This window comes from Engraulis encrasicolus, chromosome 16, assembly GCF_034702125.1.
Source record: "Engraulis encrasicolus isolate BLACKSEA-1 chromosome 16, IST_EnEncr_1.0, whole genome shotgun sequence".
Taxonomy (NCBI): Eukaryota; Metazoa; Chordata; class Actinopteri; order Clupeiformes; family Engraulidae; genus Engraulis; species Engraulis encrasicolus.
In genome coordinates this window covers 18,237,821-18,260,434 of record NC_085872.1, presented here as the reverse complement: position 1 = coordinate 18,260,434, position 22,614 = coordinate 18,237,821, and the positions used below count along the sequence as shown (strand labels likewise).

The window sequence follows — 22,614 nt, the reverse complement described above, 5'->3', positions numbered from 1 at the left end:
GGTTTTGTCCAAGCCCAGCCAAGTAAGTGGCGGTGCTCGCAGGCCAGCACTGCTGGCTCAGGAGATGACAGCATATTTCTATTTTTATTTTTATTGGGCCTCTGATTCACGATCCCTGGAAGGGTCACAGGGCTTGGGGTTGATGGCCAGTGTCCTCTGTATACCACAAGTGCACAGCTCAGAACTGCACACCCATGTTGAGAACATTTCTACCTTTAGGTACTATTAGGTAGGCAGAGGCAAAATAAAAAAAATAATAAAAAAATAAATATATATATATGGTTGACAGATGTTGTGGTGCTAGAGGCTTTCAATGTTTTATTTTTGCTATCATAATAAACCGTAAATATCAAGTGTTACGTTTTATGACAGCTAGCAATGTTACCATAGCAACACTCCATAAGACTCCAACTTCACCTTGCAGCCACCGCAAGAGTTAGAGTTTAAAGTTGGTCTCTGATCAGAGAGTTCTAATTAATAGCATACTTACACCTTGAAGCATTCATGCCTGTATTTTGTATCTGTGTACACTCAGGTTATAAATGACTGTTAACCCAAACCTCAAAGCGTGGGAGGCAGTCCTGAGTCACAGGATCGAGTAGGCTAGCTCATGGACTTCAAAAGCACTTATTCACTGTCCTATGGTACCATAAGGTCAATAGTTACTGATGACTTCTGTTGCTGAAGGACCTCTTCATAGAGACTTATGAGGTGATAATTGTGGCGAGGACAGACGAGGGTAAGCAGAGACACTTACACTTTTGACACAGCTGACTTGGATTTGGGGGGGTTCCGATGGAAAGACCCCTTTGGCTGTCATTGTGGTTCTAAGTCACATATTGCCAGAGGACCCAGTCAGATAAGCTCTTTTCCACATGCAGGGAGAACCGCCAGTGCGTATTATTCTTCTAACCACACCGCTAACCATCCAGAACCTCACAAGTCTCTCCTCTCCTCGTGGTCTCTAGTCTACACCACCTTTCCTGGGCCTCCGCAGTAGCTCTGTTGAAATGAAACACCTAAGGCAGACTCATTGCGTGCTCTGAGTGGAAATATGTAATGAAAACTGTGTTCTAGCCTAGCCTACTCCCTTGATGGATTCCTTCATCTCTTTTTAAATGTGATTTACAGCAACATTAGCTGTGAAAAATTAAGGTCTCTGACGTTTTTCTGACTGAGAGATGTGTTCAGAGAGAATCGTTTGGAGTTCTGCATCTAAATGTTAGTGGCCTTCGGGAGCCTGGTAATGGGAATCAGTAGAGAGATTCTGGCTTCACAAAACCAACCAACAGCGTCTGAATGAGAGATGTGGAATCCAGCAATCCTGGAATGGACCATTAATCAGTTTTCATGCTGCGGATAGTACGGTGACATTAAGCCGACCTTGTGGTGGCCACAGAGGAATATCCCCAAATGATGATTGCTTTTGCATGTCTTCTCACTTCCTATGGCGGCCGATGCCACTGATGCTCGGCCGGCGTGCTACAGGGGCTCTGCACAACAGCTCATGTTCACATTCCCTTCCTTTCCCTCCTCAGGCTTAATCACCTTGGTCGCTTCGCTCACAGTCACATCCGCCAATATTTCACCCACCAACAGGGCCGCTGACAGCTTTTGCTGAGCCCGGGACAAAGTCATCTGAAAGGGCCCCCTACCCAATTCATACAATGTAAATGGGACCCAATTCTGGGGGCCCTATCTCCCTGGGCCCGGGACAACATACTCATTTGTCCCCCCCCTGTTGGTGGGCCTGCCCACCAAAGTCGTCTGGATCTTGTATGTCAACAAGTAGACACATATGTACCTACTGCTTTGGTCTGGTCTGGGCCCCTCCCACCTGTCACTGGAGTCGTGTCCTCATGGACCCAAATCTCAAATCTCAACTGATGGACAGTAGTAGTGTGCATCATGCGGATCCAACAGGGCAGAGGTCCAGTGTTCTCAGAGATTGCTCAAGAAAAACAGAGTTCAGGGAAGTGAAATTCATGAAAAGAATGCAGGCTCTCTACCTGACTTAAAAAAGGAAAGAGAGCCGCTTCCATTGAGAGAATTAATACAGAGAGAAAATACTTCCACCTCATACCACAATTTCTAGAAATTAATTTCATTACAACCTTTCATTGACCCTCTGAAAATGCTGTCTTGGACAGTGTAGAGTAGAAGAGAGATATTTTAGAGTACAGACGTTATTGATCCTGGAGGAAATTTAGGAAAGCAATTGCTTGCAGTTACACCAATTTCACCAAGTCCAACTTATTGTTCAGCTTGACATTGTGATTGTTTCTCACACATTCATTCATGCTTTACAGATATCGACTCCCCCTCCACCCTGGTGACAACAGCCGTTACGGAAAGCACTGCATCCGTGTCGTGGGACAGAGTGCAGGCAGAGATTGACGGCTACATCCTGCAGTACGTTTCTGCTCTGGGTTCAAGCAAGGAGATCTCTGTAGGGGCAGACACCACAGCCTACACGCTGACCGGCCTGAGGCCCGGAGTCGTCTACACCATCTACGTCTGGGCCTTCAAGGGCTCTCGTGCCAGCAGGAAGAGCTCAACTGAGGCTGAGACGGGTAAGCTGTTCGCCGCATGGCGGACTGTTGTTTTTTTTCTCCTCCTTCTGGACTGCACTTTGTTGTTGTTTCCCTTTCTCAGAAGTCTCCTCTGGGATGTATATCTCCAAGTCTTTGATCTTCCAGGCTAATGAATGAGTTCAAGTGACAGTCTCTTCCTCAGGTCAGCCTACAATGGCTTTTCTGTGAACATGATGGCAGATATTATCTTTTGCCTCTTCACGTCTCTAAAATAGCTGTTTATTAATTCAGTGGTTTTGTATTCTTCTGTATCACTGTGGCATAGACATTGGCTGCATCTGATACTCCCTGTGGTCTGATTTATGTTTTGCGTTCGTCATCGGAGTAGGGTTTTGTTTGCTATTACTGAATGGATTTTAAAGGGCATGGTTTTATTAAGCGATTGCTAATGCAAGACTGGTATAAATAGGTGGTTGACAGGATCTCTCACGGCAATGCAAATTGGGTAGGAAAGAAGATCCTGCTTGTTTTTCTGGTTAATTTCACATGCTGAGTTATTTGTCTCCCGGTTAACTTGGTCTTTGTACTATTTTCTGCTTGTTATGTAACACACCACTTGGGATGACAGAGGAACAAAGCTAGATGTATTTCTCTTTCTGCCACAGTGATTTTAAGTGCAATACCAGGTGACACAAGTAAGGAAACACGCCGTTCTCCAAACACGCTAGGCTTCAGTGGGTGTTCTACTTCATGAACGTAGACACCATGTGTGTTCAATCGTAAAAGAATAAGGAGTCTCGGAGTAGTTCTGTATATAAAGGCAGTTGATATAGGGTTAGATAGTACTGTTACCTGCAGTTACGGCGATAAGGCATCTCTTTACAAGCGACCAATGTCAGCTCTATCATCTGGCACTTACCCATGCGTTGTGGAAAGATGAGCGAAGCAGACACCGGGGACTGACTTGCCTCGTAAGTCAAGCAGCAGGATTCCTGGTGGACGCTCACTTCTGAGAGTGGGAAATCCAGGCAGTAGAGCTACAGGCCCCACCAATGTTTTTCTTTCCATTTCTCCGTGGGATGTTTGGCTGAATATCGGTAAACAGAGGTGACCCATCACAGAGGACTGTGGGAAGATGGAATTTTTGTGAGGGGGGAAAAATCCTTTTCTCTGTATCAGCTGATCTGGGCAAAAATCTCTTTGCTGCTGCTTCGTATACATACCTTTTTGAGGTATGATTTTCAGTGCAACAGCATATGAAATTAGCAATTAACAGACAAGCAAACAATGTACAGTATAATTATGGTAATTTAATAACTGTACATTATTACAAGACAATAATGGTGTATTCAGCAGTTTCTTGATCACATTATTGCTACCACCTGAATAATAGGTCTGTCATCTATTATTCTCAGATGGCCTGCATGAGCTATTGTACTTGCTGTAGTAGTGTGTAACCTCTTGTAACAACTGGCTTTGTAGACATAGATGCCCCTACTAACCTCTTGACCAGAGAGGTGACGGAAGAGTCTGCGCTGGTATCGTGGGACAAGGTGCAGGCGGAGGTGGATGGCTACATGCTGAGCTACACCTCCCCTGATGGCACCAGCCAGGAGATTTCTGTAGGGGCAGAGAACACCCACATGCTGACCGGCCTCAAACCAGGAGTCATCTACACCATCTACGTCTGGGCTATCAAGGGCTCCCGTTCCAGCAAGAAGACATCCACTGAGGCTGAGACAGGTCTTCCATTCTTTTTTTTTTCTTGCACCAATCTTGGGTATGTCAAAGACGTTGTATTGCCACAGCCAATGATAACAGGACAGCTTATTTGGGGAGAAGAGTCCTCCACGAAGTGTGCTAGGATTACAGCTCACTTCGCATCCCAATGAAGCAGATTTTAGCATCACCACATTTATTAAGTTCGTGTATCATAGACTGAATGGTGATGACAAACAATCCAAAATAAATGAGCAAGTACAATGGAGATGATATGCATTCCAATAGTGGCCAAAACCATCCCTGTTGAAAACCGTTTCCTCGATTAGTATCATTACAGAGAGAAAATGATACAAAAATGGAAACATTCAAATGTCATTGCACCATGTTGTGTAGAAGTGAATTGTCTACATAACATATGCAAGATCTTACACAAAATGTTTAATTTTTTTATTCAGTAATCTCTTCGAGACACCCCCCAAATAAGCGGTCGCATCTGCATGTGCTTCTTGCTGTAGTGTGTAACCTCTTGTAACAACTGGCTTTGTAGACATAGATGCCCCTACTAACCTCTTGACCAGAGAGGTGACGGAAGAGTCTGCGCTGGTATCGTGGAATAAGGTGCAGGCGGAGGTGGACGGCTACATGCTGAGCTACACCTCCCCTGATGGCACCAGCCAGGAGGTCTTTGTAGGGCCAGACAACACCTATAAGATGGCCAACCTCAAACCAGGAGTTGTCTACACCATCTACGTCTGGGCTGTGAAGGGCAAACGTGCCAGCAAGAAGACATCCTCTAAGGCTGAGACAGGTCTCCCACTTCTTTCGTCAATCTTCAGAAAATGTCTCACTTGGGGATCACATCAATATATTGCCTTGTCAGTGCCACTTTTAATAGGACAGTTTATTTGGGGGAGAGCTTACACAACTTCAATTGAAGTTAGCATTCTAATAACAGGGTTTGCTTAACGTCTGGATGATGCATGTATTTTCATATGGACAGGCCATCTAATTACACAGCAGATGAATGTTGTGTTTGGAAGAAGTCTTCTTGTACTGTGGGTTTTTACTGTGGACGTGCAAGTAGTCACATGTACTGTACTGTAGGCCTATATGTGCCACATTCAAGGCAAAGTGAAACAAATGATTGAGATAATAGTACAACAGGAGTATCTTCTCACCTTATTAAGCAGTGAAAGATATCAGGATAGTATCGTTCCTCAATAATAATTACTTCATAGAAAGTATTTATTTTGCATTTCTTTTCTGTTGTGTTTAGAGAAAGTCCAGCCAATTTCACCATGCAGTTGAATTGCTCACAATACCCTTGACCTGTCAGTACCCAAAGACATGGTTCAACTCTTTCAGATGTCTTGGTCAGCTGACTGGAGGCATGGTTTGTTTACATAGTGTTTTTGAAGTATCTTAACATTCTCCAAATACCATCCCAAAAGTTATGCAACATCAGCAGACACCTTTCACATGGGAATAACTTTTGGGATGATATTCAGGGTATGTTAAGACCTTTCAAACACTGTATAAACAAATCATGGCCCCGGTCAGCTGGCCAGGATTATGGATAGGGCTGAAAAGAAAGATGTGTCTTAGGTTAATGTCAAGGGTAGTGTGAGCAATACAACTACATGTTGATATATGCCAGGGTTTTCCTTAACAGTGTTTATCATTTGGATCCCATTGCTTTTACAAATGTTAGTGCTGACACAGAAGGAGGTAGACCGATAGTTATACTGATTAAATGTGTTAAAAATGTGAATATATTTTGTTCGGTAGTGAATTTAGCACAGTCTTTGATACCCCCCAAATAAGCGGTCAAATCTGCATGTGCTTCTTGCTGTAGTGTGTAACCTCTTGTAACAACTGGCTTTGTAGACATAGATGCCCCTACTAACCTCTTGACCAGAGAGGTGACGGAAGAGTCTGCGCTGGTATCGTGGAATAAGGTGCAGGCGGAGGTGGACGGCTACATGCTGAGCTACACCTCCCCTGATGGCACCAGCCAGGAGGTCTTTGTAGGGCCAGACAACACCTATAAGATGGCCAACCTCAAACCAGGAGTCATCTACACCATCTACGTTTGGGCCACCAAGGGCTCCCGTTCCAGCAAGAAGACATCCACTGAGGCTGAGACAGGTTGTCTGATATTCGGAGAAACAATAGTGGGCGAAATGACCTAATAGTTTTGTAATATCGTATAACAGCTGACACTTGGGATTGCTCAAAGCAGTAGAACCTCTTTTTATTCATTGACCCATGATGACAAACCGTTCAAACACAGGCCATACTATAGTATCTGACATTAGATTTGTTCACACCACTTACTGGAATGCACTTCAAAACACAAATCCCTCACACTGTCCCGTCTGCTGTTGGGCTAACCAGAAGAGAATCCTTTCTTGGAATGAGATTGTATCAGCAAGTGAGCCGGAAAAGATGTCCAGAGTTATTGGCATTTTGTGTCCGGGTCTGTTAAACTGTTTCACCTCCTCCTTTCCTGCCCCCTAGAAATCGATGCACCCAAAAACCTTAGAGCCTCTGATGTACAGACCGAGTCGGCTGCTTTGAGCTGGACTGCTCCTCAGGCCGACATTGATGGCTACATCCTGACATACAGGCCAGAGGACGGCAGTATGCAGGTACAGTACTACACAACCACTCGTAGTATGCACATAGTTGACGGTAGAGAAGGGGCCGTGTTGGCCCGAATAATCTCGAAATGACAAGGGATTAAAAGGGAGGTCACCGGTGTGCGTTTCAACCTTTCTTTACATTGAAGTTTTAAATTTTGAGTCTGCACCTGGTTTAAATACATTGGTGTGAGATTTGAATGAAATCCTATGGAGAGTATCATGATTTGCTTCAGTAGTCACAGTGCATGTTGACATGCATGTTTCTTTTAGGTGTACAAACGTAATTCAGATTTCCAATGTTGATGGCATCCATTCATTCCCAAACCATGTCAGTACCACTACCATGCTTGACTATCGAGATAGAAAAAAAAGCTTACTTGTTTACCACCACACATGCTTGACACCATCTAAAGCAAATTTGTTTATCTTGGTCTCTTCAGACCACACAACATGGTTCCAGTGATCCATATCCTTGGTCTGTTCATCTCTCTTGAGACCAAGAAGAACAAATTTGCTTTAGATGGTGTCAAGCATGTTGGGTGGTAAACAAGTGAGTTTTGCAAAAAAGTTAATCATCTTGATAGTGTTCAGGTAAACGAAACTATCGATCAATTTAAGATGCTGTTTACACATGTGCGGATATTTTTTAAACGTGGATACTTTTGTATTTGATGCGTATAAATTCTGCATGTGGATAAATTCAAAACTAAAAAAATGTGTGTGTGTGTGCATGCGTGCGTGCGTGCGTGCCTGCGCATGTGCGTGTGTGCGTGTTTGCGTGTGTGTGATGGTAACGATCAGACTGTTGAGAGGAAACTGAAGAGGAGAGAGAACAAATTCTCCATGAGTGGCCTGGCGATGGGCAAGAGGTACATAGTAACTCTGATTGCCTACCGCGGAGCCAAGAGAAGCAGAGTGGTGGAGACCACGTTCAGCACAGGTATGGCACATCCATCCAAACGTGTGTGTGTGTGTGTGTCTGTCTGTCTGTGTGTCTCTGTCTGTCTGTGTGTGTGTGTCTCTGTCTGTCTGTGTGTCTGTGTGCGTCAGTGTGCAGGTCTGAGTGAATGAGTGTGTCTGAGTGAGTTCAAGCGTGAAAGTGTACATCTGTGTGCCTCTGTCTTTTTCTGTTTGTCTATGCAAATCTATATGCTCTATAGGCCTCTATAATGGCTTTCCATGAATACGCTTTTGTGCCTTTGCAGATTTGTTCGAGGTTGAATGATGTAGTATATTGTGTCCGTTTTTTTACACACCGCATTTATCTTGAGCATGTTTTTAATATGAGCATGTGCCTGCCTGTCTCCCTGCCACAGTGGGCATACAATACCCCTTCCCTATGGACTGCACTCAGCTCATGAAGAATGGCGAAATGACCAGTGGTGTCTACACCATCTACATCAACAGTGATCGCAGCAGACCTATACAGGTGTATTGTGACATGACCACCGATGGAGGCGGATGGCTGGTGAGTTCAGTGCAGATGTTTTCAAAAAATGCTGTTTGTTTCTTATTGTTTTTTTTTTCAATAAATAATTTTCCATTGTTGAGTTGAGTAAACCTGATATCAACAGACAAACTGATACCTTATTCCTTCAGGTGTTCCAGAGACGTAACACTGGAAAACTGGACTTCATGAAGCGCTGGAGGCAGTACATAGCTGGCTTTGGCGAGCTGACCGACGAGTTCTGGCTCGGTCTGTACAGATGACTTATATTTCTATTTATAGCTACAACTCTTTACATCCAAAGTGTAAATCCTTAACCTAGAATCAATAAGCTCTGGCACTTTGTTTACAGTGAAATCATTTATTTAGAAACAGAACACAGAACCATAGCCACATTTATGGCTGTTTTTCACAAAATATAAACAGTCTTTCTTAACCTAATGTATATTTTCCAAAGTCTGTCTGTAATGTAAACCTTTTATCATTCATGGCCTCACATCCTAAGTACTTGTGACTGTGAACCACAGGCCTGGAGAAGATCTATGAGCTGACCAACACCCCAACTCGGTATGAAGTGCGCTTCGACTTGGGCCTGGGCTCAGAGAAGGTCTATGCCGTCTATGACTACTTCAAGCTTGGTTCAGCCAAGCAGAAGTTTACACTGACTGTTGGCAATTACAGAGGCAATGCAGGTGGGTTAGATGGATATTGTACCGTCTTTAATTATTTCTCCATATTATCCATTTAAAATTTAAACACAAATGGTTTGTCTCTCTATTTAGGGGATGCTATGACCTACCACCAGGGAAGGAACTTCACCACTATGGACAATGACAATGACATTGCTCTGAGTAACTGTGCTATCATGCATCGCGGTGCTTGGTGGTACAAGAACTGCCACCTCGCTAACCTCAATGGCAAATTCGGAGACAACAGGCACAGTATGGTAAGTAATGAGCCTGTGTCCGGGATTTTGGTAAAGGGTACTCTACTTCACACAAATCACATCACGTACACTTTTTGGATTCATCAACAATGAAGAAAAAATTAAAAGGGCGAAAATAGGAAAAAATAATGTTTGTACTTGATGAAAACACAAGACAACTGTGCAACTTTAACATTTGCTTGACTTGTCAAAGAAATATTCAATACAGTGTGTAATGGTCACATCAATCGTGTTGGTGACCACTTTGTGTGATTCAACACAAGAGGGTGCTAGTAAGTCAGAAAAAAATGGGCTTGCTGTGCTCAGCCGTTTCTGTATTGGGATATGACGGTTCACTCAAATGTTGATGTTTTTTTGCTACCAATCATTCATCCTGTGCAAGTCAGTGGTAGAATTGATATAGGCCTAAGATCTGCTTTCACAAACACATGGTGTTGAAATATGTGTAACCAGGGAAGCCGGCAGGGGGGACAAAGGGAACAGTTGTCCCGGGCCCAGGGATGGAGGGGGGGCCCAGAATTGGGTTCTCATTACGTTGTATGTATTGGGTGGGGGGGCCCTTTCAGATGTCTTTGTCCTGGGCCCCAGCAAAGCTGTCAGCGGCCTTGTGTGTAACCTCATTAATATGTCCTATGTAATACCTTAATCCATCTTCTACAACAGTAGTAATGTAATACGTAATACCTTAATCCAACTTCCACAACAGTAGTAATGTAATGATCAATGTGGTGTCCTCCAGGGAGTCAACTGGGAGCCGTGGAAGGGTCACCTCATGTCCCTGGACTTCAGCGAGATCAAAATCCGACCAGCGAGCTTGGCCAGTCGGAAGAGGAGATCACTGATGGCCAAGGAGAGGAAACGGTTGGCTTAGACTGAATGAGCAAAACAGTCCAGCAGGCAAGAAGCCCAGGAAACATGCGTACCTACACACACATTTGTTCAAAACAAGAGAGACAAAAACGAGGCGTTTTTGTAACTCTTTGCAATACTGTAGAACTTTTTATCTTGTCTTGAACCTTATGCATACATATTTTTAAATAGGATTTTTTTGTATCATAATTCTTTATTTTATATAAATAGATTCACTATGACAAATTGTATTTTGTAACACAGGGGCATTCTTAAACATGGACAGTGATGTTCTTTCAATGTCTGTCTACATTACTCTTTCCGATAACACAATGTTGTTAAATACTGTAGTATAATGAGTCATTCATGTCAACATCAGCCGCTAGTCAACATGTTTTACGTAAAAGACTGATACTGTATGAAAATAATGTTACTATGGACAATACTTCAAAGCATTCACAGCAATGTCTTTTTTGCCGTGTTTGCAACCATTTGTGTCCTACAATTATGGCCCACTCCACAGCCGAACGGCATGTGTTAGAGAATGTTGTATGATATCATGTAAACCTCAACCTATGATTGTAAGTTCTGGTGTGTACTGTAGTTGTACTATATTTGTGCCACGCGACTGTGCCACACTATTTCACAGAAATAAAGTGTCCTGAAATGGAGAGCTTCCGGTGTCTGTTGCTTTTATTCATTTGTGCCACGGCTGGCTGAGTAATGAACAACACCTGTCAAATGAGTGTGGTTGCAGATTTGTACTTGTGCAGTTACGGAGGTGTTTTTCTTTGACTGCAAAAGGAGGGTTGTTTTTTTTCCCTCTTCTACATGTGTTGTATGTGTAACTGAGAACATCACTGATCAGAAACATAAATCACTTGTAGTTCCTCAGAAAATTCAGTATGTGTTGTTTTTTTTTTCTTCTTCGTCTTCCTCTTCAGAACATTGTGTCTAATGAGCCCAAACTAAACACATGATAAATCAACAATTATTGAAGTGTCTCTGGGTTTGGAGTATAATACTTTAAATACATGCATACATTAACATACTACATACATACAACAGTTAACTTATAGGGTAATGTTTTGTCAGAGGTGCAGTGATCTGAACCTCCAAGGTTCAGATTTGAGATGAGGCTACTACACCATACGTACTGTAGAGAACAATGCGATCGATCGATCTTGTGACAGAGTGAGTTATGACGATGAAATTGGTCCTCCCAAATCACATCAGACCAAATACAATCCCCTGAGATGACACACGTGGAAATGAAAACGTAGAAAGTGTCAAATTGCAGAGGAGTTTAGAGGAGAGAAGAGATTTAAAAAAACCAAGTAACACTTTATTTTAGGGACACATCTATTAGCACTAATACATAAAATATTAATGCATGTGTAAGTAACTTGTAAGGCATGTACTAAGCAAAATAAGACAGTTGTTAAGCATGTATTCACAAATGTCTTGTTCATGCACAATAAGGGATTTATTACCAATATAACCTTAGTAAGGACCTAGTAGACCTAGATTTCTATTTATGTGTAAGCAGTAAGGGCCAGAATACAATGTGTTTAAGCTCCTGGTACACTGTGTGAACAAACCCTGAACAGTGTGAAAACAGATGTGGAATAAGGGTCCCTATTCTAAAGTGATGCATTGCTCAGCCCAGAAGGCTTAGGGCCCCCGCACTACCTAGGGCCCCCGCTCTACGCCCCCCCCCCCCCCGGGAAGCAAAGTATAAGAAGATTCCAGCATCTACATTAGTTTCATTAGGTATGAAGATCTCATATATTCTACTCATTATGTTAGTGAGTAATTGGAAGCATTATATAGCAAGGATTGGACGTAAAGTTATCAATGACGGTGGGTGGTTAGATGTCATTTTTTCATACACCAATTAGTTTTAATTGTAAAAACCCTACAATAAATGCAGAATATAACGATGAGTAATAGTTTGGAAGCGAAACTAAGCTATTCCTTTCTGATAAATAAGTTAATGTTTGAGAAACTTAGCTACAAGAAGTGCAGTGCATGATGGGTAGGCTACGCCCTTAGTCAGAAATGCAATGCATGGCCAATGCAGCAATGATAATATTTCTGTTGTTACGTACATGGCAAATTGTTTGGATAGCAACTAAATTTCACAAGTGAGGGGAGGAGCTAAGGACGTAGGCTCAGAGCTGGGTAGGTTGTCTGTTGGCCTAGATTGCGTACCCATCATGCACTGCACTTCTTGAAGCTAATGTTCTCAAACATTCACTTAATTATCACAAAAGAGTAGTTTAGTTTTGCTTCAAAACTATTATTCTAATGTTCTGCATTTATTTTGGGTTTTTTTACAATTAAAACTCAGTGGTACATGAAAAAAAAATTACATCTCACCAACCCACCGCCATTGACAAGTGTACGTTCAATCCTTGCTATATATAGGCTCTTGTTACCTCCCTCTCATTGATATGAACAAGAGAAAACTAGATGACTCAGCTGGGTAAGTATTAATTATTTGATATACCCTTACACTTTGTAGATCGGGGGGGGGGGCTAGTTAGTGCAGGCCTGGGTGGTGTGGAGGCCCTAGGACTTTGGTAGTGCAGAGGCCCTGAGCCATCTGGGCTGACCAATGCATCACTTTAGAATAGGGACCCTTATTCTGCATCTGTTTTCACACTGTTCAGGGTTTGTTCACACAGTGTGTCGGGAGCTTATACACATTGTATTCTGCCACTTACTACTTACTAATAAATAGAAATATAGGCTTACTGGTCCTTACTAAGGTTATATTAGTAATAAATCCCTAATTGGGCATGAACAAGACATTTGTGAATACATGCTTAACAACTGTCTTATTTTGCTTAGTACATGCCTTACAAGTTACTTACACAGGCATTAATATTGTATGTATTAGTGCTAATAGATGTGTCCCTAAAATAAAGTGTTACCAAAAAAAAAACAATGTTGACACAAAATATGTTGGGAAGGAAATCAAAAGTTGGCCTACTGCAGCTCATGGATTCAGAATTGGAGTGTAGTAAGGAATGTATGAGAACATCTGAAACATACAGTGAGAATAATAAGTATTTGATGAGAGGGAACCTGTGGAGGCCCCGCTGAGGTTTGCCAATGAACATGTGACCGGTTTAGGATATGATTGGGAGGTGCTGTGCTGTCACAGGATGACACCAAAATCAAGCTGTTTGGTATAATCACAATTCAGCGTGTTTTGAGGAAGAGAAATGCAGCCTATGATCCTAACAACTCTCTCCTCACCATGATGCATGAACGTGGTAATGTGTCTTGAAGGTGTTTGGCCAGGGCACAGGACAACTTCACATTGTCAACAAATGGATGGAGGGAGACATGTAACATACAATCCTGAGTGCCAACCTCCTTCCCTCCACCACTAGACTGAAGGTGGGTCATGGATCGGGTCACCCAACTTGACAATAATTCAAGTTGGGTGACATACAGCCAAAGCAATGCAGGAGTATTTCCCTCAATGAAATACAAATCAATTCAAATATTTTCTTTAAAATTATTTTCTGAAATTTCTTTTTTGATATTCTCTCTCTCCATGTTAGAATACACCTACCATTCATGTGTTTATTAGTGGGCAAACCAACAAACAAAGCAAGGGATCAACTATTTTTTATTCTCACTGAATACATGAAGTAGACAGGGATGTCTAGGTGAAAACATTTTTAAAGAAATAAAGTACGAAAGACGAATGTAAATCGCTGGGCATGTGTATCTCCTGTCCTGTCCTGTGAGTGGCATGGCAGGACCTGCCTTAACCGATGGCGGTGAGCATAACCCCTCGACTGGAGCCCCAAGTGCCCCTTTCATCCAATTGAGTGACTCAGTGCTTGTTAGACTGAGCCTCTGTTTTCCAAATGGGGTTGTGCTGCGTGTCCTCTCCCAAACCCCGGTTAGTCAGAGCGGCAGGGAGAACAAGGGCTGTTTGTCTGTGTGGAGACTAGAGGGGCAGGGCCGTGACTGCATCACATCACGTCACAGGGCTGGCCCATGCAGCGGACGGCTGGCAGCTTGGGGAGCGCCTACTACCCTGGGAGACCACAGCCCTCCCCTGCCCTGGACGCCTGGGCCGGTGCCCGTGTGGGCCTTGGCCTGGATGAAGTGGGCTCAGACACAGGGCGTAGCAGCAGTTAAAGGGAAAATAAGCCCTTGTGGGCAGCACACACAATATTTTTTTTTCACTGTAGTCTGAACAGTCGTGCATACAGTACATTTTGGGGTGTGTGCACGAATACAACCTCTGTAAACGTATAGGTAAGTAAGACACTGTTCTGTCTTATGTACCTACAGGTTTAGGGAAATTGATTTGAGCGCATAAAAACAGGGCAAGGAAGTGGAGAAACTGAAGATGAATCATTCATCAAGCATTAGCGGTTTAAACAGCTGGTGTAATATACTCAAGAAACTGGAAATATCTCATAATCTTCTTTCAATCACAGTTGGGTTTGTTGAAGGAAATCTCCTTGAGTATCTTAATGTCAGAATATAGCCAGAATATATTGGACTGCCTGTCTAAATAGATAGGCTATTACAACAGACAATGGATAAAAGATCTTTGTGAGGAAGTAAGTGTTGGCTGAAGGGCACAATTGGCCAATGTTCGTATGAAACTACTGAGCCAAAATGTGTTGTGCAAGAGAGAGAGAGAGAGAGAGAGAGAGAGAGAGAGAGAGAGAGAGAGAGAGAGCGAGCGAGAACTCCAAAAGCACTTGGCCAAAGACGACAACAGAGGCTTCAACAAAAGTAAATATTTCCAGGTAATGCTCGCTACTGCTTTAGCATTAGACTACCAAAAAAGACCTGACAGGCTCAAGAGAAGGTTCAACTGAAAGCCAGCAATACTCCTCCCTCCTGCCTCATAACGACCCATTGTAAAGTATCCTTGTTGTCATGATGCCTTACATGTACAGTATGTGTCATGAATGCCAACTTGACATTATTTTTTCACCTTTCATTCCATACACGTTGAGCAATGCAGCTTGTGCTTCACTCCAAGAATAATTGCATTTGCACTATTCATGTCTTCTAGGAGATAATACTTACCCCTGATGATCGAATTACCTTGTTGGGTCACAGATTAAACACGGAGACAGTCCACATGCAATCGACGGTGGTTTTAATTGAAAACACGTTCTTGCTTTCAGATGAACAATCTGAGTAAAAATTACATCAGTGCAAAACATTCCCATTTGGCCTTCTCAGCATGACTTTATGATGTATACCGTAGATAAACGGCCCCCTTAAACCGTCATACAGTAGGAGGATTTTGTGATGCAGTAAGATATCTTCTCAGTCGGCTCTGGGGACATTTATAGACTATCAAAAAGGGAGATTGTACATACAAGGGGTGTATTCCAATATGCACACTCCCGTCCTCCCTTGCTCACTTGCCTGCTTGTGACCTCATGATGATGTCACTGACAACAGAAAATGAATTCAATGTTTTGCACAAGCACACTTCTAATGTCATTTTACGTTTGTAATCTGGATGGTGAATGAAGAACAGTCCCCCAAAAGTTTTGGCTAGGCTGACAGCAGGGAAACTTTATTGTTTTCTCCACGGAGGCGCGGGGCCAGGAGGTGGGGTGAGGCCACAAGCACAAGTGGATGAAGGGAGTGTGCATATTGGAATGCACACAAGGTCTTCCATTGGAGTGCAAAACAGTTTAAGCAGTAGTTTCAGACCGTGGACAGGTCTTACAGTTCAGAATCATTTGAGCAATCTGAGATGTGTCTGAAGAAACATCTCACAGAACACTCTCTCTGTAATTCACTCCCTCTGTCATTCACAGGCACACAGGCGGGCACACACACACACACACACACACACACACACACACACACACACACACACACACACACACACACACACACACACACACACACACACACGGGCACACACACACACACACACACACACACACACACACACACACACACACACACACACACACACACACACACACACACACACACACACACACACACACACACACACGTTTCCTCTGGCAGGCACATTCATTGTCCAACCCACAGTTTCAATCAGTACCATGGCTTGTACCTTTCAAAAACTGAAAGAAGAAAAGTAAACAAAACAAAAAACAAGAAATACAATACAGTAAATGTCCGTCTTAGACCTGAGCATGGAAAGGCGAGTCCTCTACAACTACACCATACTCAACCCCACTACGTCATGCGTCAAGGGTCCAGATTTGACTGAGATCCACAAGTCCTCGTTCTTAGAGGGTCCGTTTTTCTTCCTCCTTTTCTCTGACCTGTGGCTGCCGCCCGTGCCCTCTCCACCGCCACCGCAACCTTGGCAGCAGCTGCCATGGCGACAGCAGCAGCAGTGGCAGCAGACCACCAGCATGGTGAGGAAGACCACCAACGGCAGAGCCAGCAGCACCACGAGGCACACCGTGTTGTAGGAGCCCAGGTCGTGCTTGGCGGTGGCTGTAGTCCACAGATCCATGAAAAAGCCCTGAATTTCCTCCTCCATGTTGTCGTCACCTCAACGCAGCCACAAGGAACACCCCTCAGGCCTTCTTCATGTACTGGTGAGGGCACAGGCCTGACCTGATTCCTCCAGGCCGCTGAGCTGCAGGGTAGGAGGCCGGGAGTGTATTACTGTATATGGGGCTGGGGGGGGAGGGGGAGGGACTACTATTACAAAGAATCAATCTGCTTGGGTCACTTGTTCTCTGGCGAAATCAGCGAAGTCCAAATGCTTGTGTTGTTCTCCGGACTAGGTTAATTCCTCTGATGTGATTGAGCATCCCCTCTATCTCTCTGCCTTGTCTGTCTGTTGCCCTTTTGCCCTCTGTCTCTCTTCTTCTGTGTGATGTGGCAGAAAGAGGACTATGGAGGGGAGCACGGTGCAGATGGGGTGGAGGATCGGATGCGCACAATTACGCTTTCAGTTCTGCAAAACTGTGCCTCCCTCGCCCCTCTGAGGACCCAGTCTCCAGGGCCAGAGACCAAAACATGGCTTATGGAATGCAGCACGTCTTTGAAATCATGAGGTCGCCTGTGCCGATCCCGATCTCATGCCTTCAGGGGGTCAGCTGGGCCTGCAGGTCGAGGCTGGTCTGTTTACGCCGCGGTGTGGATTCCTCTCTGCCTTCCCCTCAGCCTTCCCCTCAGCCTTTTTGCTTCTTCTTCTTCTTCTTCCTCTCTCTCTCTCTCTCGCTCTCTTTCGCTGTGTCTCTCTCTCCTTCTCTCTTGAGAATCCAGCTCTATTTTAATCCCGTCCAATCTGAGTCACACAGATGTGATGGAATGGGGACATTTCTGTAGGATGGGATAGAGAGAGAGAAGAAGAAGAAGAGAAGAACAGGAAAGAAAAGAGGAGAAAATTAAGGGGAAGGAGAAAGCAAGTGAGTGTTGTAGAAATAGAGAAATAAGTCACTTTAATAGACTATGCTTATCTTCTATCTTTGTCATATTTACCCTTTCAAAATCAGTGTCATTAACCAATGATCAACAATCTCATGAAGACTTAAAGGTGCACTGTGTAATATTTTGTGTAGCTTATTTCCAGAGTTCATGCTGCCTTTTTCATGAATACTTACCACCACCACCAAATTCTAAGTATTCATTATGACTGGGAAAATTGCACTTTTCATACATGAAAAAGGGGATCTTCTCCGTGGTGCGCCACTTGAATTTCCAGAAATAGACATTTTCAGCTGCAAAACTTACTGTACTTTGGTTAAACTAGTAAATATTGTTTTTTTATTCAGTAAATATTCATGAATAGATCAACTTTGCTAACATACAGCACAGTTTCAATGATCTGTATAGTCACAGTACCCATTCTGGCCACATTCTACACAGTGCACCTTTAAAAATGCCTGCTAAACCTATGTTGAAATAACATTGTTTATGTAAACTTAAAATGCTTTGCTGGGGGTTCAGCCCTTGATAAATCTCACATCTGCCATCACACAAACAGGTCAAGTTTAGCAGCCTCAAGAAGAAGAAGAAGAAGAAGAGAAACCAGCAAGCCTGCCCATGGGCCAGTAATATGCAAATGGAGGTCTGCAAACAGGAAGGACACAGGGCAAGGCAATGTGCTCAAGTAGTAATGGAATAATGATTTATTCCCACGCATGCTAATTCTACGTTATTGTCAGTTATGGGATTGGCATTTGCTCTTTGCTCTGGCCTTTCAGCCCATGTGTGAAATTGCTTTGGCCTGCACAATCAGCCGCACTTCCTCTTCCTCGTCATCACCAATGCAGCAGGAAGAGCCTTGCCATAGTGCTACATGTGCATGGGTTGCATTCCAATATGTGACCTTACATCCTCCACTTGTGCTTGTGGCCTCGTGCCAAGAATTAATATGCCATGATGACATCACTGACAATAGCATTATATTTCAATGTCTTGCAAAAGCTGAGTTGTCAAGTCATTTTCTCATTTGCAAACTGGATGGTGAACAAAATTGTTGTGGCTAGGCTGACAGCAGGGAAACAAGCACAAGTGGAGGACGCAAGGTTGCATATTGGAATTCAACCATTGTCTTTGCCAACAGCAAATGTGTCACATTTTCAGAGTAAAAAGTTTGAGAATGTTCAGACAGGCTGCCGATTATCACACTCTGCTAGTTGCCTCTGTTAATTCTTGTCCCTCAAATCGCCACAGAAACGAGTTCAAACATGACTACAGCCTCATCCAAGAGTGCTTTGGTCACATGTGTCTCTTTTCCACTGGCGTGTTTCTGGTAGGCCTACAACTGGACACAGCGCCACTCGGCCACCACTTTTTGCTTTACGATTGAGCTGTGTCGTGCTTATTTGAAAAGCCAAAAGTGACGGCCAAGTCGCGTTGTATCGAGCTGTAGGCCTACCAGCAGAAAACTGTCAGTGGAAAAAGAGGCAATGGTGTTCAAAATGAGGTGGATGTCAATATCATGACCAAAGTATGTTATCTTGCTTAAATACAACTGAAAACTAGTGTGACATAGGGTATGACAAGGGGATTGTCACAGGACAATCAACTAAACTACATCTGAATCGAAACTACACACGTTTTTCATTTCATCTTTTGGGCTGACACATGATTTCTCCGTCCACAATCACTTCTCTTATTGTGCCATGTGATGTTGTTAAAACAGACTGAACTCTCAATAAGTAAACCATTGAAACACTACTTTCAGTTTTTCTCCTCCGCAGTTTGTACTTGGGTAAGAGCAGAGTTGTAAACAGGAAGACTCTCTTGGCTTCAGACAAAGCCAGGATGAGGCTGAATCGAGCTCTGATGACTGCAGTCTCATATGGCTATTTAAAGAACGTATGCACTCCTGTGAAGAAACCTAGAAGACACTGACAGGTCAAAGTAGTCTGTTTAAAACTGTGTGGCCCCTTAGTGTACACCGTACCTCCAGTGGCACGCTGTAATTGTCACTGAAAAGTGAAATACCATAGTACTACAATACTATGACATAACACAGGGCCTGTGTAATGCACTATGACTTGGTCATTGCCATACTGTTAACAGCAAATTCATAACGCTGTGTCTTAACTGTTTAATAACTTATAATTTGGCATCAGAAACCTGCAGGTGCGGGGGTGTGGCCTGGGGGGTGGGTGGAGTGGCCTTGCCATGGCGTAAGAGAGGATTTAAAGATGACATTTTTGGACTAGTGCCTCTTTTACACTTTTCTGGTAGGTCTACAGCTTGACAAAGCGTGACTCAGCCGCCACTTTTTGCTTTTCAAATAGGAACGACACAACTCAATCATAAAGCAAAAAGCAGCGGCCGAGTCACGCTCTGTCGAGCTGTAGGCCTACCAGAAAACCGGCAGTGGAAAAGAGGCATAGATGTTACTTTAACCTTGAAGGAAATTATGAAAAAGTGAAGAGAACATCAGCTCTGTTATGGTTTGACCTCACGTTTTGTATAATCTAATTTACTTTGCCAGGAGGCCTTTCCACTCGAGGTGGAGTATTAAGCACTGGTGAAGGTTGAGCCTGAATACAATTCTGGCACCCATTAATCCGTTTGTTGACTGTCAACAGATTCTGGTTTGTACAAATAAAACAACAGTTCAATGTCAACTGACACCTGCTACACATACACATACGTACACCATCTCTCCCTATCTCTATGTTTGCTCTTGCTCACACACACTCACTCTCTCTTTCTCTCTCGCCCTCTTTCTCTGTCTTACACACGGGCATATGCACGCGCGCACACACACACACACACACACACACACACACACACACACACACACACACACACACACACACACACACACACACACACACACACACACACACACACACACACACACACACACACACACACACACACACACACACACACACACACACACACACACACACACACACACATTCTCTACCATCATTTTCTCTCTCTTGTAACTTTCTCTGCTCTAAAGCAAGTAAGTCATACCTTTTGCAGTGTTTTGTTTGCTTGCTTCTTGTCTCTATGTCAATTCTTCTTAAGTCTCCTCAGTAGTCAACAGTCCTATTATCCACCTTCCCACCTGAAGGGTAAAGTTAGTCCCTGGTTCTGATACCCTTTCCCTCCTCTGTAGCCATGCGGACTCAAAGAGCCCTCTGTCTCTCTGCCTTACGCACCACTGTGCCGGGTCGGCTGAGCACGCTGCATTCTTGTGGTTACTTTATAAACAAAACTTCCCAGTGATGTCACTGGCAGGGGGCAGGGTTTATGTGTGTACTAGCGTAAATGTAGCCGTGTGCTCATGTGTGTGTGTGTGTGAGAGAGAGAACCACAGAGAGTGCCCACGAGAGAGAATGAGAGTGAATACAAGGAGAGGAGGACGGAGAAGTAGAGGGGAAAGGAGGGATGAGAGGGAGAGGGAGAGAGAGCTTTTGGAGTGGGAAGCAGTATGGTGCATCATTAATAGCTTTGTGATTAGGCACAACTTCATCGTTCAATAACAAAATAAGTTTATCTCAGGTAGGTCAGAAGGGGTACCATTACAGATTCCTCAGCTGAGAAGCATCCCTGGCTCTCAACAAGGGCATTTAATCAATCTGATGGGGAGGTTACCTTGGCCTCAATATGTTTAAATGATTTTGTCCTAATAAAAATTCTTTGTACTTCATGTTCTTTATGTACCCAGCATTCAGAGGTAGTGCTTTGCTAGCTGAGCAGAATAATGGAACTGAAGGTAGGCCCTACATTAAAATGTAAACATTACATGTAGGCCCTACATTAAAATGTAATTATTTTTCCATAACCAGCCAAATTGGTAAATAGAGGCTAATCTTACAATCCAAACACACACTCACTAATACGTCAAAGTGATTAGTAAGTTGGTCTTTTCTACCAGCCAAACTGAAATTTCACCAGCTTTTGGCCGGTTAGCTGGTGTTAACTTAGAACCCTGCTAAAAATAAACTCTATACATTAGCAACTGTTGGGATGTTGAACCAATGTTAAATGACAGCCCGCTGTTGATCCTTATCTGACATCAAATTTCCCCCTTTGCCATACACCTCACTCTGAGTGTCACTGATTTCAGTCTTGATAGACAACGTGAGTAATCCTGTGCGTCGGGCGTGTTGTTCCTCGGAACAGAGCAGTTGTGATCGGTATCAGGTTAGTTTAAGCTCATGGTTAAGACATCCGCGTGACACAAACACACGGTGTATGTTGGGGCACATAGTGAGGAGCGGGCAACAGAATCAATTGTGGCAGTGTCCAGCTTTTGTTTACTGCTTAAGGACTTAAATGAACTTGGCCTTGTTATGACTACATTGCGTTTCAGACACAACAGAATGACATCAGAGCATACTACAGCCCTAAATTTGACTTGTACTATGATAAACGTCTATCTGTCAATCCAAATAAAGACGTAAACTGTGTGCGTGTGCGCGTGTGTTTGTGCTTATGTGTGTGTGTGTGTGTGTGTGTGTGTGTGTGTGTGTGTGTGTGTGTGTGTGTGTGTGTGTGTGTGTGTGTGTGTGTGTGTGTGTGTGTGTGTGTGTGTGTGTGTGTGTGTGTGTGTGTGTGTGTGTGTGTGTGTGTGTGTGTTACTCATGTAGCCTATTCTCAAAAATAGAGGAAACGAGACTGATGGCAGGGTCATGCCCCAGTAAGGTCAGTAGTCCCAACCTGAAACAGTAGGCTATCAATAGATGTATGACTCGTCTACATTCAAAAGAGTGATAACGTTTTGACATGTATCAGAATAATTTAATAGTCTTAATAATTGTGTTTGTATAGTATTAAATAATATAGTAATATAATAGTACAGCAGTAGATGATTTGAAAATGTTTGAAAGATTTGGAAATCCTTTCCAAAGTATATGGCCATGGTTACGGGTTTTAGTTCATCAGAAACATTACTCAGTGTTGGATGTTGTTGCTGAGAAGTTAGGTACTTTGTATCTTCCCACTGTAACAGGAAGTCTGCAAAAGCAGAAGTGAAAGCATGAG

At 43.4% G+C, this 22,614-nt stretch overlaps 2 protein-coding genes across 4 annotated transcripts in view; one reads left to right on the top strand and one right to left on the bottom strand.

Annotated features, from left to right (window-relative positions):
- tnn (tenascin N) overlaps positions 1 to 10,814 on the top strand; it is a 31,668-nt gene extending 20,854 nt beyond the window's left edge. Inside the window, exons 7-17 of one of the 2 annotated variants that reach the window (XM_063218923.1) lie at positions 2,310 to 2,573; positions 4,017 to 4,277; positions 4,804 to 5,064; positions 6,144 to 6,404; positions 6,777 to 6,907; positions 7,703 to 7,841; positions 8,218 to 8,369; positions 8,501 to 8,597; positions 8,876 to 9,040; positions 9,131 to 9,294; positions 10,034 to 10,814. In XM_063218923.1, the coding sequence (XP_063074993.1) occupies positions 2,310 to 2,573; positions 4,017 to 4,277; positions 4,804 to 5,064; positions 6,144 to 6,404; positions 6,777 to 6,907; positions 7,703 to 7,841; positions 8,218 to 8,369; positions 8,501 to 8,597; positions 8,876 to 9,040; positions 9,131 to 9,294; positions 10,034 to 10,165 (2,027 nt within the window). In that variant the 3' untranslated portion in view covers positions 10,166 to 10,814. The remainder of the gene's footprint in view (positions 1 to 2,309; positions 2,574 to 4,016; positions 4,278 to 4,803; positions 5,065 to 6,143; positions 6,405 to 6,776; positions 6,908 to 7,702; positions 7,842 to 8,217; positions 8,370 to 8,500; positions 8,598 to 8,875; positions 9,041 to 9,130; positions 9,295 to 10,033) is intronic. The other variant, XM_063218924.1, reaches the window with a different exon arrangement.
- A 4,236-nt stretch (positions 10,815 to 15,050) lies between these two features.
- The window catches only part of LOC134466354 (uncharacterized protein KIAA0040), a 13,761-nt gene continuing 6,197 nt past the window's right edge, over positions 15,051 to 22,614 (bottom strand). The window contains exons 1-2 of one of the 2 annotated variants that reach the window (XM_063220244.1): positions 20,599 to 20,790; positions 15,051 to 17,466 (exon numbers count right to left, since the gene is read on the bottom strand). In XM_063220244.1, coding sequence (XP_063076314.1) covers positions 16,343 to 16,675 — 333 coding nt within the window. In that variant the 5' untranslated portion in view covers positions 16,676 to 17,466; positions 20,599 to 20,790 and the 3' untranslated portion in view covers positions 15,051 to 16,342. Of the gene's footprint in view, positions 17,467 to 20,598; positions 20,791 to 22,614 lie in introns of those variants that run through there. The other variant, XM_063220245.1, reaches the window with a different exon arrangement.